At 35.3% G+C, this 21,119-nt stretch overlaps 1 protein-coding gene across 1 annotated transcript in view; it reads right to left on the bottom strand.

Moving 5' to 3' along the window:
* Positions 1-21,119, bottom strand: part of CDCA2 (cell division cycle associated 2) — a 51,124-nt gene that overhangs the window by 1,700 nt on the left and 28,305 nt on the right. Inside the window, exons 12-15 of the mRNA XM_037813427.1 lie at positions 20,063-20,141; positions 18,890-18,978; positions 17,610-17,744; positions 2,137-2,308 (exon numbers count right to left, since the gene is read on the bottom strand). Coding sequence (XP_037669355.1) covers positions 2,137-2,308; positions 17,610-17,744; positions 18,890-18,978; positions 20,063-20,141 — 475 coding nt within the window. The remainder of the gene's footprint in view (positions 1-2,136; positions 2,309-17,609; positions 17,745-18,889; positions 18,979-20,062; positions 20,142-21,119) is intronic.

Raw genomic sequence — 21,119 nt, 5'->3', positions numbered from 1 at the left:
CCCATTTTCCTAGAAATGAATTACAGAAAATGGGCAACATTGTGCTTCCAAAACTTTTCTATCGATGTGTCACCAGAAATAGAGGAGAATAAGTTTGAAACTCTAGGGGATTTGAGGACTTAGTGGCTCAAAGGCCACTAAGGTCTTATGCCCTATGTTAAAAAATTTATATAATATAAACATTGTATGCTCTAATGGAGCCATGTTTGTTTCAGTATTCTAAAAATCCCCTCTCCCTCCTCAATCTTTGACTAAAATCCATGCTCCAGGAAGGTATGCCATGTGCACCTGAGTTTCACACGTTTCTGACACACTGTGCCACACCATAGGTGAAAAAGAACATCACTAACATTTTTAACATTGGCAGGCAGCACAGATTAATGAATCCAGGCTTCATGAATTCTAAATCTCAGTACTTTCAGATGCCATCTTTCCTGTTATCTTGGATGATAACGTTTCTTATTGGCTAGTCAAATGAGTATAAAAATAATTTAAACAAAATTAAAACTGGAAGATATATGAAAGACACTGAGCCTCAAGTCTAAAAAACAATGTTTCAATTTGAAAATGTATATATTCAAGATTAGGGTACTTAAAATCATGTCATGAGAAGCTAGATATTAACCTCGGGTGGGAGGGGGTGGTCCACACAGTGTCAACTGATTAATATGTCAATTGTGCACTTGATACAACAGAAAAAATGAATATTTATGCATCTTTCATGAAATAAACATCCCAGAAAAGGAAGGAAGGAATAAAAGGAAGAGAATTGCTTTAAACCCTTGTAGCAGATGATACCATTGGTTAATGGATAAAAAGATGTTTTAGGGATATTTAAAAAGAAATTCCCTAATAGGATGCAAGATGGAAAATTAAACAGTCATTCTTCAAACATCTTTTGAGAAAGTCCTGTTAGGAATTAAAAGAGAATTTAGTTTCTACTCTCAAGGAAACCGCAGCTTGAGGAGGGAGGCAGACAGCTAATAGATCCCTATAAAATTAGTTAATAAAAGTATAATGCAAACAAAGGGTTTTTCTGGAAGGCAGGTGGCACAGATAAATCTTGAAGGATAAGCAGACATTAGGCTAGATAAAAAGAGGTGGAGGGGCAGACCCACTGTGCCAAGACTTTCCATACCGAAAGACAGGGGCAGGAGACTGCTGCCCCTGCTGGGGCCACAGGGCTGAAAAAGAGAGAGGGTGTGAGTGAGTGTGTGTGACTGTAGTATGCGGGTGACAGCTGTCTATTTATTTAAACTTTTACACTATCCTGAAGTTAAGAAGTCTAAAACATTTCTGTAGGCAGAAGCCAAGACTCTATAGTGGCATGTACCTTATTACATCCTTGAATCTCTCATAAATCCTATACAGTATGTTGCAAATAGAATGCAGGCTATAAATATTGATTGTCAAAGGCATCTGTTTTCAAAATTACTCATTACAAAACTAATGCATCAATGGATGCATATCATTATTTTCAACAGGACTTAACCCATTTAAAATTCAGGTATCACAGACCAGATCCAACTCCAGTCCATTTTTTATTTCACTAGGAAATCAACCAACTTCATCTTTGCTTTTAAACAAAACTTTCAAGGTAATCAAGCTCAATTTATAAATTTTATTTCTGGGAGACCTTAATCTTAGTAAGTGCCAATTCTACTGAAACATCATGAGACAAGACCTTTTCATTTTTTTTTTCTTTTTGTCCTTAACTGACATAAGATGTATCTATTACTAAGCCATTACCTCTTTAGCTTTTAACGATGGACTATACCACCAAGTGCAATTTATTTCACTTTAACAAAATGCTTTAAAATGTAAAATAGAACAGGATGAACAGATAACAGAAATGCCCCTGAAATTATCTGTAAAATCTTTTGTATGAGTTTTTCTGGGGGGGATCCAGAGCTTCCCTCAGTCTTGAAAGAGTCTAGGTGACCTAAAAGTTTCAAACTCCTGCTTCAAAGGATCCTGTTGCCCTCTCTAAAATTCATATGGTAATGTAAGGAAAAGTTGCTATTTTTAATTTATGTACTCTTTACATAATGAATGAGAAAAAGGATAAAAAGAGTGAAATAGCAACAAAGAGACTGAAGAGATAAAATGTAGACAAAAGAAAAAAAAACATCATACCTGAACACAGCCTTCGGCTGTGCAGAACTGAAGGTGTCATCTCAGAGATCTCAGGGATCTCAGGAATAGGACTTAGGAGAGGTTTCTTGGAAGCAATGTCTCTTGATCCATATAACGATTTCTGAACACTTTGTTTTCCCTTTCCTTTTTTCTTTCTGGAACTTTTTAAAGCCTGAGAAAATGTGTTAAAACACTGTAACTGAGAAAGATATAGTACCATATATAATTTCAACTTTTTCACTTTTACAACACCTCTAATTGTCATTTAGTATTTTTTCTTTTTTTTTATTTTCTAAGGTAATTTTTACAGAAACATTTAAGACCAGTTATCTCACTTAAAAATTTAGGAATCTGAGTCAAGAGTATTTAGTGACTTATACAAAATCAAAATATAAAGCCAAACTCAATTTACAGATTGTAGGGTAACTTTATTTCCACCAAGCAATAGCCAAAATGAGTGCAAAATAAGTGAAAAATAGATTAGATGCTATATAGTTAGACACATTGAAGACATCATGAGATATTTGTAACCAGGAAGTAGTTAAGACAACTCAGGATTAAGCTAGAATGATACATTTACTGGAATGCCATGTAAGATTGTTTTCTCTTCACAGATCTGAATATGAAATACTAGGCATGCATGTAAAATGTGAAGATAACACAAAGCTAGCTGAGCTGACTCAAATAAAAGACGATTCACTCAAGATTTAAAATAATAGGTCAAAATGAGATGAATTTTAAAAAGCACAAGAAGAGATGGGGCACAAGGCTTGGCAACTATAGACAGAAAACGTGCATTTCCATATAAATTTAAAATTACTTTAATAATATCTGGAATGCAGCATTACATTCAATTTTGAGTGCTTTATCAGCACACTGGGAATTAATGTTCTATCTTAAAAAAAGAGAGGTTTCATATGAAAAAACTTAAGGGAAACTCAAACATTACACTGAAATACTAGAAAGATTGTTAAATGCAATAAGAATGAAATATATTCAGTGTGATAATGTTGGAGAGGAAGACTTCAAGCCAACATTAAGGAACATGCCTTTACTAGTTAATATTTACAGAAAATAGAATTCATTCACTTATTGAGAAACTACTATATGCCAGATAACTTGCTAGATGTGGGAGATGAAAAAAAAAAAAAAAAAGGATGTGATCTTCAAGGAGCGCGTGGCTTAAAGGCAAGTAATTATAATATATACATACCACACAACAGACTGCTACGTGGACAAAGAAAGATGGGTATCTGGCCTGTGGAAGGTGTTCAAGACAGGCTCCACAGAAAAAATAATGCCTAAGTCAAACCTTAAACAAGTGAGAACAGTCTGGGCTGATTATGGGAATGGGGCAGAAGGGCTTTTCAACGAGAAGAGAATGGCAGATGAAAGAGCTCAAAGTGAGGTGGCATAGCAGGGACGCTGGGCTGCAAGGAGCACTGTAAGGTAGGTGGACCTATGTAGGAACAGTAAAAGAAGCTAAAAAAGCAAGCAGGGTCCTTGTATGCAGTGAGTGTGAAGCTCAGCCTGAAATCAATGGGGGCTTAACTGAATGGTAACTTAGGGAGTAACAAAATTTCATCTTACATTTATTTAAGAAAGATCATTTGGGTGACAAAATGGAATATTTGGTTGAAACTAATGGTATGAAAGGGTGGGTGATAAGATTACAGAAATGGCACAGAACTGTGTATTTCCTGAGAAATCTATAGATATCCTATAAAAACAACACTAAAAACATTCCAGGGAGAAATAATTTTAGAACGGTACAAGATGAATGTTCCTCTTGGTGATTTGCAATATACATTTAACATTAAGTTGTCTGAAAAGTCCTCAGTATAACAATCTGTATATACATTAGGGAAATCCTGGGTTAAATAATTTCTGGGAAATATTTTTTTCATGGAACATCTATCTTTTGACATTCCCTGGAACAATAGGAAAATGCTGGCTTAGTTAATGGACGTGGAAATAAAGAGAAAAGAAAAATCTTAACTTGGGGTCCAGTTAAGTTAGAAAAAACCTGGACTCTGGTGGCAGATGCTTGGAGTTCAAATCCTGCCTTTGCAACTTAATGGCTTTATAATCTTAGGCAAGTTACCATGCCTCTTGTGTCTCATTCTCCTCATATGTAAAATGGGAATAACAATAGCATATACTGCCTAAAGCTGCTAAAAGGATTAAATCAGTTAACATATGTGAAATGGTTAAAATAGGGTTTGACCCATAGTAAGACCCATGTGTTAGTTATTCTAATTTTTAAAAATTCCTTCCTATTACTTTGGGAATTGATGATACAGGGAAGATATTTTTAAAAACGTCACCATGTTATAATCTCTAGAATAGTTTTTGATTCATAGGTTTGATTAAAGAAAAAAAAAATACCCTTTTAGCAGGATTTCAGAAATCTGTTTATATGTCTTCAGAACCTGCAATAGTGCCTGGCATATAGTGGCTACTTAACAAACATGAATGAATGAATGAATGAATGAGTGAATGAATGTCAAAGAAAAAGAAGTACAATTAAGCTCAGATAAAATTTTCTAAACATGATGAAAGACTAAAATTCTGTTTTCTCACGGGTGGCAAGATTTTTGCCAACAGAAGTACACTACTCAAAAGGGAAGGAAGGAAGGAAAGATAAAGCACCTTAGGTCTGTCTGTATTGAAAATATGTCAAGCAGTGCTGATCTTATCTATGAGAGGTTTCCATCTACAGAGGCTAGAACTTTAAATTTGAATTTATGCCAGTACAAAAGCCTTGCCTGTACTGTAATAAACGAATGGAGCCATACATGACTGGAACCCAAGAGGAAGCCACGTGATCTAGAAATGGTTAGGTTGGTTTATGACTTGGAGCAGACAAAAGACAACGGAAGGTAAAAATCTCTAAAAGGATTCCATCTGTACCAAAGTCACTGATATTTCTTCTCATACAGTGAAAGAGGTCATGAAACAAAAGTAAATATTTATCTTTGGTTTTATCTTATTTAACTTTTGAGTAGCTTTAAAATAATTTGAAAATAATTTATGTACATGACAATGAACCAAAGTGTACAAGAGAGCTTGTGAAAAGCATAATTCCTTGCCCCTGGTGTTTATGTCTTTACTGGTTCCATTTTTAGTTCTATTTGCGGGAAGGCTCCATTTCTCTAAAGGGGTCATGCTACTATATTTTTAACTCTTTTTAATGGAAAATTGCAGACACCCAAAAAGGAGAGGAAATAGTATACTGAATCTCATGGACTCATCAACAAGCCTCAATAATTACTAATATACACAAATAATGATTCATTTATAGCTCCCTTCCCCCAGATTATTTTAAAGTAAATCCTTCACATTACATCATTTCACCTGAAAACCCTGCAGTATCTCCAAGGGATAAGTGCTTTTTCTTTTTAAGACAACTACAGCTGCTACTCAGCATAAAAAAGAAACTACAGATACATGAAACAACCTGGACAAATCACAGAATTATGCTGAGTGGAAAAAAAAAGTCTCAAAAGGTTATACATTTTATGATTCCGTTTATAAAATATTCTTGAAATGACAAAATTATAGAAATAGAGAAGAGATTACTGGTTGCCAGGGGTTAAGGAAGGGGTAGGCATGGGAAGTAAGTGTAGCTGCAAAAGAGCAATAGGAAGGATCCTTGTGATAATGAAAATGTTCTGTTATCTTCACTATATCAATATCAATATTCTGGTTGTAATATGGTAGTATAATTTTGCAAGATGTCACTATCTGGGGAAACTGGATAAAGAAGACTTGAGATTTCTCTGCATTATTTTTTACAACTGCATGTGTACCTAAAATAATCTCAAAATAAAAATTTTAATTAAAAATAAATTACATAAAAAACATTAACAGCAGCAATTTCCCCTAATATCTTCTCAATGTTCAAGTTTCTCCAATTGGTCTATAAATGTCTTTTTACACTTATTTAAATCAGGATCCTAGTAAAGCCCCCCCACACATTGCATGTGGTTGATATATCTCATCTCTTTTAAAAATCTATGGTTCACTCATCTTTTTTTTTTTTTTTTCCTCCTTGCCATTTATTTGTTGAGGACATTAAATCTCCTATCCTGCAGGATTACTCAAATTCTGGTTTGGCTGATTGCAAGCATGGTGTACCTTTATGTTCCTCTATTAACTGTACTTCCTATAAACTGGTAATTAGACCTAAAGGTTTGATTAGATTCAAGAATATTTCACGGGTGGTAGAGTTGCTTCCCTTTTGCATCAGGAAGCCCAAGATGTCTTCACTCTCTCCTCTTGTAGTGTTACATGTGACCAGCAGGCTCAAATGTTCAGTGTGATCCATCTGTTAAGCTCCCCCATCGGCCTTTTTCTTAACTGTTTTAGCAGCTCTGATAACACATTCCTTTTCTGAGTAGCTGGATTTCTTCTATGAAGAGGAACCTTCCCTCAACAACTGTTTACATGAAGTATAGCTCAAATTTAATTTCCTAAGTTTCAGAAAAATGAGTTGATGTCCTAGTAAGCTCCTAAGGTGGCCATTAAGTTTTTGTTCTTTAAAAATTATTACAAACCCAGGTATTTTTCATATTTGTTTGTATTTCAATCCACCGCAATCATTATTTCTCCTGCTCAAGATGTCTCATCTTTGGCTAGTGTAAGTCCTTACAAGAGCTGGTGTCCTTTGATAGGACACCAACAGTTTGTTAAGTTTCCTTCTTGCACTCTGATAAAGACCCAGGTTCATTTTATACATTTACTGTTGTAAATCTGTAAGCCACCATTTCACCAAGGAACCCTGGCCCCTTTTAGTTGAAAATGACATTCAGGGCTGACAATCTGACTACCAGAAAATGTTCATTGCTTCCAAGCCTTATCAATGGACAAGGCTAAAAAATTTTTTAAAAGGAGAAAATGTAATGAGTTCATACTATTTTCGATTCAAATTTAGTCTCATAAGGCTTTTATCTGATTTTTAAATTTATCTTTGGTTAAGCCTACTTAAAACTGTGCCTAAGAGTCACCCCCAGAGAACCTCTTTTGTTGCTCAGATGTGGCCTCTCTCTCTAAGCCAACTTGGCAGGTGGACTTAACTGCCCTCCCCTCTATATGGCACATGACTCCCAGGGGTATAAATCTCCCTGGCATTGGGGGACATGACTCATGGGGATGAGCCTGTACCCGGCACTGTGGAACTGAGAAAGCCTTCTTGACTAAAAGGGGGAAGAGAAATGAAACAAAATAAAGCTTCAGTGGCTGAGAGATTTCAAATGGAGTTGAGAGATCATTCTGCAGGTTATTCTTATATGTTACAGAGATATCCCTTTTTAGTGTTTAGTGTATTGGAATAGCTAGAAGGAAATACCTGAAACTGTTGAACTGCAACCCAGTAGCCTTGATTCTTGAAGATGATTGTATAACTATATAGCTTACTCAGTATTACTGTGTGATTGTGAAAACTTTGTGGCCACACTCCCTTTCCCAGTGTATGGACAGAGTAGTAGAAAAATGGGGACAAAAAGTAAATGAATAACGAAGTGGATAGGATGTTTGGGGTATACCTTTTTACTTTTATTTTTATTCTTTTTTTGGAGTAATGAAAATGTTCAAAAACTGTGGTGATAAATGCACAAATATATCATGATACTTTGAAAAACTGTACACTTTGGATGACTGTATGGTGTGTGAATATATCTCAATAAAATTGAGAAATCTTGATTCCTAATGACAGTAAGAAAATTGCTTATTTGCTTTATCTGAAATAGAAATCTTTTATCAGCAAGTGCTTAAGTGTTTATGATTTCTCTGCAGTTATTTTGTCCTTAGGGTATATCTACAAGTATATATCAAATTTCTAGGCTTGAAAAAATTCCTCTTTGTGAGGTTAAGCCACCAACTTTATATACAGTTAGATCGATGTGTTTTATTTTCAATTTTTAGGGATGTGGTCTTTTTTCTTAATTTTGATTTAATTTGCTCATAATTACATAAATACTTACATGGTTCAAAGGTCAAACCTGAAAAACAGTATATATATATATATATGAAGGAAATTGAGCTTTCATTCCTGTTCCCTCCTCTCCCACTCCCTGTAGGTAACCAGTTTTTAATGGCTTTGGTTGGTTCTTCCACTCTTGATATAATCTAAGTGCGTATACTTACATTAATGTTCTATTCTTTCTTTGATAAAAGGTAGGTTACTATTTCCACTGTTTACAACTTGTTTTTTAAAATTAACAGTAAATATGTCTTGGCATCACTCCATAGCAGTAATTAAAATTTTTCTTCACTATTTATTACAGCTGCATTTTTATAAACACACCAGTTTATTTAATGAGTCTCATAACGATGAACATTTGCTTTGTAAATCTTTGCTTTACAGGGTGCTGTAATAATTAACTTTGTGTATATGCCTCTTTCTATTTTTGTTAGTGGCTCTTTGAGATAGATATCTACAAATGGCATTGTTGGGTCAAAGGTTAAGGGAGATATTTTTTTAATGTCTATAGGATTTGTAGTTATATTCCTTTCATTTGCTGATATTGGTAATTTGTGTCTTCTCCCTTTTTGCCTTGATCAGTATAGTAGAGATTTATCAAGTTTATTGATCTTTTCAGAAGCAATCAGCCCAATTATAAAAAGATTTGAACAGACATTTACAAAAGAAGATCTATGAATGGCCAAGAAGCACCTCTAATACATATGTATTATCATTATATAAAATTTTAAAAAACAGGTAAAACCCAACTGTAGATTTTAAAGATGTGGGTTTGGGTGGTAAAATTATAATGAAAAGGAAGAGTCATTTGCATAAAAGTTAGGGTAGTGATTATTTTGGGAGGCACAGAGAATAGTAAGTGGGAGGGGACATGATATGGAAATCATGTCTTATTTCCTGATCAAATGGTAGTTATGTGGTGTTCACTCTTATGAATCACTGCACTCTTATATAAATTTGTGTGTTACAGTTTACAATAAAAGGATCAGTTTTTGGTTTCAAAAACAGAAAAGTTAAGGAAGAGTTTGATTTGGCTAGATATTGCTAAGTGCCCTCCATAGAGATTCACATTAAAAGAAAATGTATGAGTGTGTTTGCTTGCCCCATTGCCTCACCAACAGAGTTTATGTTGTCAAACTTTTGAATTTTTGTCAATTTAAAAGGTGAGATATATCTCAATGCACTTTAGCTTTGCAGTTCTCTTAAAATGAGGAAGTATGAACATTTTTTCATGTTTAAGCCCATTTTCATTTCATTTTTGTGATTTTTTTTACAGAGATTTTTCTATGGTTTTTCATCTTTTCTCAAAATTAAAAAATTCTTTAAATATCTGTGATATTAATCCTTGTGTTAGATATGAGTTGCAAATATTTTTTCTAAGTTTGTCCTTTGTCTTTGAAATTGTCATATGGGATTTTCCACCATTCACACTGTGTTGTTTAGTTCATATTGAGTCAAATTTACCAGTCTTTGTCCTCGCTGTTTCTCATTTTTGAGTCAGTTATGCAAGTTTTCCCATTTCTAGGTAATAAAGGAATTCACTCTAGTGAATTCTACTGTTACAGTTTTAGATACCTGTCAACTCCCTGCTATGAAAGATGAGGATATTGCTAACCGATACTTAACTTTCCTCTGCCCTGTAGTGTATTGTTCACCTTTGAATTCACAGTTCTAGATCTTGTCACCAACTTTTAAAATATATTTCTTGAATCCCTAATTTGTAAGATGATAATTATGAAAATAGCTTACTATGAGTCAGCCATTGTTCTAAGAGTTTTTACATGCAGTAACTCATTTATTATTCACAACAAGCTTATAACATAAGTACCATTAATTTCTACTCCCATTTCACAAAGAAATAGAGAAGTCAAAAATCTTGTCACAATAATGGTGGGAGGGGGATAAGGGGCATAGGGGGATAAGAGGCATGGGAGGATCTGGGTTTACTTTTTATTTCTTTCCTGGAGTAATGAAAATATTCTAAAAGTGATCATGGAGTTGTATGCACAACTATGTGATGATACTATGAGCCAGTGATTGTACGCTTCAGATTGTTTGTATGGTGTATGAATATATTTCAATAAAAGTGCCTTAAAAAAAAACTCTTGCCCCAAATTCCATGCTAGGAAGTGGTGAAGCCAGATTTAGATCCCAGGTGGTCTGGCTCCAGAGCCTGCTCTCCTAACCACTACACTGTCAGTGCTCATACCCTGGCCTCCACCTTTTCTACCCACTTTTCACCTTCTTCTTTGAGCTACATTTTTCCATTATTATCAGACTGTTAACATTTATACTGTCTTGAACAATCACCATGTTGTTAATGCTTTGTCTTTAGTTGAAAACAAACAGCATCATTATAATGACCATGCAATCAAGTTTCACTGCTCTGCCAAGACCAGAGCTTCTATCTATTTCCTTTCTCTGGGCCCCTTGAAGGAGACGACTCCAAGCACCATAACATCTATTTTTTTCTTACACACTATTATTGCTTGACTAAAGTTCGCTTCATATCTGCTCTAAAACTTTTGAGTACAGACTTTTATTGAAGTCTTTTTTCTTCTTACATAACACACTGTTTAATTTCCGGGCTTAAAAAATGGAAATTTATTGGCTTATGGTTTTGATGCTATGAAAAGTCCAAAATTGGAGCCAGAAAGGTGATGCTTTCTCCCAGAACACTGTGGCATTCAGGGGCTGGCTATGGGTGATCCTTCCTCCTTGGCTTTTGTCACATGGCGGCATCTTCTCCCTTCTCTTCTGGGTTCTGTTGACTTCCAGTTTCCTGCTTCCCATAGCTTTTTTTCTTCTATGTCCGAATTTTGTTCTGCTTATGAAAGACTCCAGTAATCCGGATTAAAACTTAAATTGATTCAGTTGGCTACAATTTAACTACAAATAACATCTTAAAAAGGTCCTATTTAGAATGGGTTCACACCCACTGGAATGCATTAAGATCATGAACAAGTTTTTCCAGGGTACATACATCCAAGTCACCACACACACCTTCCATTTTCTCAATCACAGGGCTTTTTTTTCCCTCCTCCAGAGACTTTTTCCATGGGGCACTCTTTTGTCCTGCTCAAATTTGGACTGTTTGTTCTTCTAGGATAGCTGGATGGCTATAATCCGAGATTTCCCTTTAATTGTTTTCCTGCATTATTAGATCACCGTGTCTCTTATTCTCAAGCTTACTTTCTCATTTTGCTAAAGTCTATTCTCCAGCAACTTCCACTAAAAGGAGAAATTCAGGATCCTTAAGTGTTTAAATTTAAATGTCTTTATATTTTCCCCCGACTTGAGAGTTTGGCTGGATGCAGAATATTGGGCCGAAATTAAGTTTCCTTCAGAACTTTAAACGTTCTGTTCAATTATCTTTCAGCATTCAGGCTGCTAAACTTGATATGAGTTGACTGTTGTTTCTTTGAAGGAAAAAGTCCACTTTTCTCATTATCCTTACTGTTCAGATTTCACACTGTGCCTAAGTCCTAGCCTTCTTTACATTGTGCTAGGCTTTTCAGTGGCCCTCTTAGCTTGAAGACCCCCCTTCTCTAATTCTGTGAAATAATCTTATTTTGAAAATTTGTTCTACTTTCTCCTTTCTCTTTCTGAGATTCCTGTGAAGTCTCCGAGATTGGTCTTTGATATCTCTTATTTTTAGTCTTTCTTTTGCTCTGTCTTCTGGGATACTTTCCTTAACTTCATTCTCTGGTCCAACTACTAAATTCTACAGTTTTGTAATTATTTTTTATCCATTCTTTTTTTCATAGCATCCCCTTCTTAGCTTTGTGGAGATATTATTTTCTTAAGTCTGAGTATACTGGAGAATTTACTTATTGATTTTTAAAAAAAAGTTGCCTTCCATTCCCTGAATAACTTATTTCTCTGGGGTCCATTTTATAAATATTAGTCTTTTCTATTTCAAGCTGTTAGTTCTATTCAGCTGTCCAAATCTTATTTAAGACAAGACTGGATAAGTGGGTATGGGTTTCCTCTGCTTTTCAGCTCAGTTTTTTCCCTGTATGGAAATTCTACCTAGGAAGTCTGTGTGAGACACGTCAGGGCAGAGTAGAATGGGAAGTGTCAATTGCCAGGCTTTGCCTTAGGGCAGGAGTTGGCTATCAAAACTATGGGACTCTCCAAATGCCAGATTGAGGGCTTTAACCTAGATGACCACATCTGTTCTTAGCACTAGGGTGGGAGGGGGTGGGATGGGGTGCCAACTGGTAGAAATTGCTCCATAAATATGATTTGGATTAATCTCTCTCTTTTTCAGTACCATTTCTCACCCTCACTATCCATTGTACCTGCCAATTCTGGGTCCAGAGCCTCTTGGGAATTCCATTAGCATGCCAGCTCCCACTTCCCTCCTCTCTAGCTCCTTCCTAGCACATTCTGAGCTGTAAATCTTTCCACCTCTCTTTTCTGTCAACATGCTCCCATCTGGTTTGTCTTCCAGAAATTCATTGAAGGCTGTCATCTGCTGCCTTAGTACTCCTCTCCTCATTTCTTTCCTCTTCTTCCTGCTATTCTAAGTCTATTCCTTTTCTTACATTAATTATTTTAATTAATTGGGGTGCTAGGAGGGGTTGGAGGAAACCCAATAAGCAACCCCTCCTGAACTTTCTGACCATTGGTTTTACATGAAGAGATAGGTGGATATTCTTTGTAATAGATTATTTTTTTAAGGACTGTATATGAAGAGGTTTTGCCCTGATCAAGATGATGGAATGAGACATGTCAGGCCTCCAAGCCCTCACAGAGGCTGTGAACAACCAGCAAGAACTTGCAGAAATATCTTTCTCAACGCTCCAATTAATGAACTGTAGTCACAGGGCGAGCACTGAATCGAGAAAAGAGGATACTTAAAAGCGGTGGGATCTCATGATGCCCTGGCTGATTTCTTCTCCACTCCTTACCAGCACAGATCAGTGTGGCCCTCTGAGCTGGTTCTGGAGGAGCAGAGTAACCCTTGTACACATACTGGGAGCATACTAGTCCACTCTGTCTGGTGATGGCCTGAGGAACTGGCCATTCCAGAAGTTGTCCTGTGTGTAGGAAGGCAGCTCAATGAGCTGTCCTATAGAAGGCTTGGGAAAAGAGTTAAATGGTTGCCTGGGGTAAGGGACTGCCAATTCTATGACATATGGTTCAGTGCCCAGGACCATAAAGAAACTGTTCCTGAGGGAAGAGGGAACATTCGAACTGTGTAAACAGAGGAATTCCCAAGGTTACATGCATGTGCATGTCAAAACACATGCGAAGAAAAGATCAGGGAGGCGCCTATACTTTGGCCTGGAGCTATTCTCCAAACTCATTTTATGGATAAGTCCTAGAGGAGAGCTTTTGCACAGGCCAATTTGCAAAGACTAAAAGAATGGGAAAGGGTTTTTCTTTTTTTTCCTTGGTTTGTTTCTGGCACCCAAAGAAAGCTTTATCATAATACTAACTGGATATAAGCTTAAGGAATAGACACCTCAGAGTCTAAATTACAGAGATAACAACAACCTAAATTACCAAAATGTCCACGTTTTAACAAAAGGTTATAAAATATACAAAGAAATAGGAAGTAATGGCCCAAGCAAAGATTAAAGCACTAGAAACCATCAGTGGGGAGGACCACACTAGGAACATACCAAAGACTTTTAAAAAATGATCCTAAAAGTATTCAAAGAGATAAAGGAAAACAGGGACAAAGAACTAAAGAAAATCAGGAAATGACATGAACATAAAGAGAATATCAACAAAGATAGAAAGTATATAAAAGAACCATGAGCTGAAGACCATAGTAAGAAATGAAAAATTCCCTAGAGGGATACAACAGCAGATTGGAGCCGGCAGTAGAATCAGAGAATTTGAAGATGATTGAAATCATCCAGTCTGAGGAGCAGAGAGAGGAAAGAATGAAGAAAAGTGAACAGAGCATTAGGAACTAGTGGGATACCATCAGGCATATTGATACACACATTGTGGGAGTCCCAGAAGAAAAAAGAGGATCTACAAAGAAATGATGGCTGAAAACGTCCCAAATTTAATGCAAGGCATAAATATACACATCTAAGATGCTCAATGAACTCCAAATGGGATAAAACCCAAATAGATACATATCATCGCAAATTATAATCAAATTGCGAAATGCCTAAGATAGAGAATTCAGGAAGCCACAAAGGAGAAGCAACATGCCATGTGAAAGGGAGCCTCAATAAGATTAAGTGCTGATTTCTCACTGGACACCATGAAGGCAAAAAAGCAGTGGGATGACATATTTAAAGTGCTTGAAGCAAAAAGTTGCCCACCAAGAATTCTGTATCATAGCTGTCTTTCAAAAATGAGAGAGAAGATTATGACATTCCCAGAAAAGTAAAAGCTGAGGCAGTTTGTCACCTCTAGTCCAGTCCTATAAGAAATGCAGGTTGGAAATAAAGAGCAATCGACAATAGACCAAAGCTGCATGAAGAAATAAAGATCTCCAGTGAGGATAATGACATGGGTAAATATAAATGCCAGTATTATTTTTGTTTCGTAACTCCACTTTTTGCTTCCTACAGGATCTAAAAGGCAGATGCATAAGATATAATGATAAATCAGTGGGTTTGGACTCACAATATATGAACACATAATTTGTGACAAGAACTACATAAAGGTGAGAGATAAATGGGGGATAGGAACAGTTTGTGTATAATATTAATGTTAAGTTGGTGCCAAAGCAAATGAGACTGTTACAAATTTAGGATGTTTAATTTAAACCCCATGGTATCGACAAAGAACATACTAGAGAATATGCAAACTCACAGAAACAGAAATTAGGTTTCCAGGGACAGAGTTTTGGGGGAATGGGGAGTTTATGCAAAATGGGTATAGGGTATTTGTTTGAGATGGGAACCTTTAGTAATGGAAGGTGGTGATGATAACTCAATACTGTGAATGTGATTAATCCCACTGAATGGTATGCCTGGAAGAGGTTTAAATGGGAAAGTTTATAGTGCATATATGTTCTCACAACTTAAAAAAAAAAAAAGAAGAGCAACTAAAGAGACAATGACAATTAAATGCAATACTTGATCCTGGGTGGAATCTAGCAAGGAAGAAGAAAAGACCAAAAGGATATTACTGGGACATATGAAAAAAGTAAAATATAGACTATAAGCCATCTCAATGTTAAATTTCTTGAACTTGATAACTGCCCTTAAGATAGTGTCGTGATATCCTTGTTCTCAGAAATTGTAGATGGCAATATTAAGTGTTTAAGGAGCATAATATATATAACCTACAACCAAGGGTTCAGAAAATGGGTTGAAAAATAGATAACAGACAGACAGAAAGACAGATGGATAGACAAAATGATATAGCAAATGCGGCAAAATAATTGCTGGATCTGAGTATCTTGGGGGGGTAGGGGTATACTGGAGTCCTCTGGATGGGGTTTGTATTCTTTTTTGTAACTCTTGTAAGTTTGAAAGTATTTCAAAAGAAAAAGCTAAAAAACATGGGGGAAAAAGAGTGTACATGAAGAAAACCCATTTTTAATGCAATAAATTGTATGTATATTTAAAAATTATGTTCACTTTTTTTCAGCAAGGGATTTTTCACCATTTTATCAATGGAGTATGTGACTTAAAAACTGGACTGGAACAGGTTCTTCTGACTTTGATGACTCAAGAATGTTTGTGCCATTTAATCAAGAAAAAACAGCAGCAATTTTTCTTTCAGGGGCCAGAGTGAGGTGAGAAAGTAGAGTTTAAAGAATGTTTTGTATATGTATGTATGGCTGAAATTCTGCAGTAATTTTGGCAATGTTGATTTTGAAGTGCTTGGAGGATGGTTTAAGAAGAGATTTCTCAGCTCCTCCTAACTCTTAAGAAACTTTGCATTCATAAACCCCCCAGACCTTCCTTACAGGAGCCACTGTCCCAGGCTCTCTGAATCATTAATGATTTAGAACTGAAGGAGGCAGGCTATTAGGGACTATATCATATCAAAAATTAAGATGCACCCATTTCCAATATTGAATTTTTTTGGTGATTTTTTTTTGAAAGGATTATTCTTCTTGAAGTTACTTGATTATGTATGATTGACTTATTTATGGTTGGGTATGATTCCTTAGCAATCATTGTACATACATGGGAATTCTTAAGAAAAGAAAAAAATCTAACTTAACTGTTTTCAAATGTAGTGAAACTTGTATATGTTCTAAGTTTAAGAATTATGTATGAATTTAATTAAATATTTCTTTAATTTTAAAAAAAGAGATTTCTAGTAGGCAGTTCAACATAAGTTTACAGATCAGGTGGATCTGGGAGTCTTCAAACATGCTGCAAAGGATATCACCTAGAGAAGAAACAGTTTACAAGGGCAAAGAGTACAACTCTGGGGAATATAAACTTTTAAGGACAGGTGGAAGGAAATGAACCTTAAGTAGACATTGTAGAGGAGTGTTCAATTATGTCATATGCTGTTGAAATATCAAGTAATAGGACAGAAAAATCTGCATTGGATTTTAGTAACTAAAAGTTACTAACTATTTGGTAGCAATAATGAAAGGAAGTGGCAAAGCAGTGGAGATTAAAACCAGAATTCACATCATCTCTGAAACAATGAATGTGTAGTGACACCAACCCCCACAACTGCGTGAGTCTCTCTAGTAGCAATGTTAGATGGGAGAGGGGATAATGGCTAGTGTATCTAGACTTGAAATTCTACTGGATGGATGAAATGCAATGAAAAGGGATAAAGTTTACTGACAGGAAGACGGTCAGTTTATCATGGAGAGAGAAAAATAGGAAATTAAGATTATTACTATTGGGACAGATATATCAGCAGGAGAATGAGAAAGCTGGATGGATGGGAGGTTGGGGTCAGAGAATGGGATAGGTAAATGTATATTATTAGAAGTGGAAAGGTTTTAGGTAATAATGAGCTGTAGAGTATGGCACAGGAAGTAATGTAGGTGGCTTAGGAGAAATGGAGGTCCGGATCATTGAAGCGGAGAGGGCCAAGGACTAGATGAAGATGATAAATTGGCTGTCCACATGGATGGTGAAGTTATCCCACACGACATAAACATTGAAAGAGTTAAGGAAGACTGAGAGCTAGTTTCCAAATTATTCATTAAATATTGGGAAGGGATCCAGCAACTGGAAAAGTGGTCTAACAAGTCACAGATGGTCCACATATCCCTGGTCTAAGAAATGAGAGGACTGTGCACTAGGGTATGAAAGATTAGATTAGACAAGTTTCAAAGATAAGAACCAATTTAACACTTGAGTGCCTATTACTTACTGCGCTGGATGTAGGAAACAAAAGATGCAAAAATCTCCCTCAGGCAATTAAGAATTGAGGGCCTCTTATGGCCCTTTCTAACTTTTATAAAATGATTTTAATAATCTTGGTCCAATATAAACCACAGAAACTTTTCTGCTCCCATATTGTCCTAAAGATACAGCAGAAAGAAATGCATTACTTCTACTCTTATTGTCTTTAAGTACACACTTACTTGATTCTTCTTAGGAAGTGCTCTGTCGGTGTGTTTCGTTTGAGACTTCCTCCTATTAATTTTCTTTTCTTTACATTGTTGTGTGTCTGTATTAAGTAAGTTGCAAACACTTTCTTCTGCAAAACCGATCAACTGCTATAAAGAAAATTGAAAAGGATACCACAAAGCACAAACATTTATATTTTAATGTCTATTTCACTTTTGTTTTTCTTCCCATGCTGCTCCTACCATTTTACATCCCATTTCCTCTTAATTCAAAATTGTCATTAGATGTATATTAACCAATGTAAATCCAAAAAAGGGAAATGGTAACTACGAATTTCTGACCTTTTAAAACATAGACCCAGAAGAATACATACTCTACCCATTATATTTATAAAGATAGAAAAAACAACTAAAGAATTACTTAATTTATCCATTCATCAAATGTTTATTGAGCACCTGGAATTTAGTAACTAAACACTGTTAGGTTAGAGAAAAACATCATGAACTGCTACATTATTTAAGTTTGAATTCTGGGTTTATCATCTAACTATATTGTGGGGAACCAAGCTTTTCATGTCATTTAGACCATGTCCGGGGCGGTGACCTGGAACGCTGGGTCACAAGCCTACATGGAACGCCATTGTAGGCACGCCCTGTAAAGATGTGTGTCTTGTGACTATGACAGCAGCGTTAACCATTGACCCCAGATTGTTCCTTCTTATCCACAGCAGGATATAAAGATTAATATCTGAGAGACCCTGAATGCTTTTGATCACGTAGCGTAGTTTAGCTTTGTGTAACAAATGAATAAATAACTGGAGCACAGGTGCATCAGCACCACTTGGCACACGATGCAGTGGGTCCCCTGCTCCCCTAAATCATAACTTTGTGTCTGTGTCTCATTTCAGCGTCGCCCTGTCAGCAACACTATATTAGGTAACAAACTATAACAGTATAATGTTAACCTTTACTATGCTAAAGTAAAAATTCCAATTTTATCTAATTTAATAAAACATGGAAAGACCTATACTCAATGGGAGTTATACTGAAAACAGTTCAAACCTGGTGTTAAACTCTAAAAGCACCTTCTTTTATTGGAGTTTTCTTTTAACAAAATTAATTAAAATCAAAACAGTAAAATTATCATTACCCTGGGTTACAAGCAAGATGGGATAAGGTATTAGTTGTTAATGACATTCATCAAATCAAGATTTTACCCATTATCACTTGATAACAAAAAGAAATATACTGCAAGATTTGAAAACAGATTCATCATGCTAAATACAAACACTTACGGTTCTTCTTTTAGAGGTACGTGTTACTCTACCAGCTTTACAAGAGGATATTTTCTCATGGTTATTTGAAGAAGTGAAGGTATCCGTGCCTGATGGTAAAACAGAAGCAAAGTTAAGGTAGCTAACAAAAAATAAGATGCATTGTCTTTGGATAAACTGGATTCTCTTTTAAATATCTACCTTTACTTTAAATAGCACATCTAAACATAAATAATTACTAAGGGGCATTAATTTTGAGAATTCAAACATTTTTTAAAAATTTAAGCTTACTGAATATCCAGACACTTTCATCATTTTCTATGGTGACTGCTCAACCTATTACAGTGCTGATCTAACAAGATTAAATCATACTGCAATGAATACCTGTAATTTCATTATGCTCCGTTTTATTATAAACTACTTTTTGTACAATGAAATTGCAATAAGGGGCATTAAGATGACCATGTAAGTATATTTAATTTTACAAAGTTTAGGAAAATTTTAATTTGATCACTTTTAATGATATAAATGAAAGACAGTATTAATGTGTTTAAGGGCATAGGCTTTGAAACTTGACAGACAATGGTTCAAATTTAAGCTCTAATTTAATAAGACATGTTTTGGAGTCTGTGCTAATGAGGCTGGATTTTGTCTTATAGCCAACAAGAAGCCATTAAAGGATTTTGGCCAGAGGAAAAACATGAATAATAGTTCCCATCCGAAGTGTTTCTCCCATGACCTTTGCCAGCCACATCCTGGTTTGTCAAGAAAGCTGGGAGACATTTTTGTTGCCTTGTCATGATCATAAAAAAGCCAAAGACCGTGAAAAGTACATGTACCAAAAATGCCATGTTAACATCAATGAACAATTTTAGTTATTCCATAATGACCTTTCACAACAAATTGTGAAAAAGAGCTTACTGTTGATGTGTAGGAGATGCCAGAGCAAAACCACACTGCTAGCAGTGACTTGAAAAATGGGGGTACCCATTTAAAAGAGTTACATGTGGGTGATAAAATGTGGGACTTGGAATGGAAAGGCATATGAAACTTCTTATAAAATTTTCCATACTATTTGTTAATTTTAAATGAAGTAGGCATTACTGTAACAAAAATAAAAATTTAAAAAGAAATAAAGAGATTTTCATATATACAGGTTGAGAATGATGTTGTAAAATAAACAAAAGTTACTACCTGAAAAAGTCTCAGAGATTGAAGGGTTACTAGGAGGACTCAGAACTGCAAACGACACCTGAATTGGTTCCATGTTTTCCTAAATAAACAGAAAGAGTAGAAATTTAACATTCTTAAATTCAATAAATATATAACAATGCGCCCAAAAGAAAAATAAGGATTAACTTTGGTAAGAGGAGTTACAATAAACAACAAAGATAGGAGGTCAATCAAAGATTATAGAAAAAAATTATAAAAGATAAAGAAATGGATGTAAAACTACATATCTTTTACATTTACCAATCATCTTTTCAGTGAAACCATGTTTACTGTTATCTAACACAATAAAACAAGAAATTTTTAAATGAAATTAGCAGTAATAATCTGATAAGTTACTTTTTAGTTTATTTAAGATTCCCATATGTTACTCCTATAAAGTAAATAAGAAAATCTATTTATATACATACTCTAACATTACAATATCATTTAGGGAAACTTCAGGGTAAAATGGCAATGAGGTTGAAAAACCATTCATAGGGGCAATTTATCAGGTTGAAGAAATTCCCTTTTATTATCAGTTTGCTAAGTATTTATCAGAAATGGATAGACTTTGTCAAATGTTTTTTGTGCATCTAATGTGATAGCCATGTATTTCTTTTTCTTTTTTAGTCTGTTGATATAGCAAATTATACCTATGGTTTATCAAATGTTAAACAAACCTTGCATCCCTAGGATAAATGTAACTTGGTCATGATGTATTATTTTTATACATCGCTAAAATTTTGTTAAGAATTTTCCCATCTATATTCAATGAGGACATTGGACTGTTAATTTCTTTCCTTATAATGCGTCTGATTTTGGTATCAGTCTAATCAAGCAATGAGTTGAAATATTACCACCTTAATTTTTTGGAGGAGTTATCTCCCTTGGGTTTGGTAGAATTCATCAGTAAAATCATCTAGACATAGAGCTTTCTTAGTCAGAAGGTTTTAACTACCATTTAACATTTTTTAGATGATACAGGGCTCTTTAGGTAATTCATTTCTTCTTGAGTTTTATCAGTTTGGGTCTGTCAGGG

Source organism: Choloepus didactylus, chromosome 20 (genome assembly GCF_015220235.1).
Source record: "Choloepus didactylus isolate mChoDid1 chromosome 20, mChoDid1.pri, whole genome shotgun sequence".
Lineage (NCBI taxonomy): Eukaryota > Metazoa > Chordata > Mammalia > Pilosa > Megalonychidae > Choloepus > Choloepus didactylus.
The sequence above is the reverse complement of the archived record's forward strand: the minus strand, read 5'-3'. Positions and strand labels throughout refer to the sequence as shown.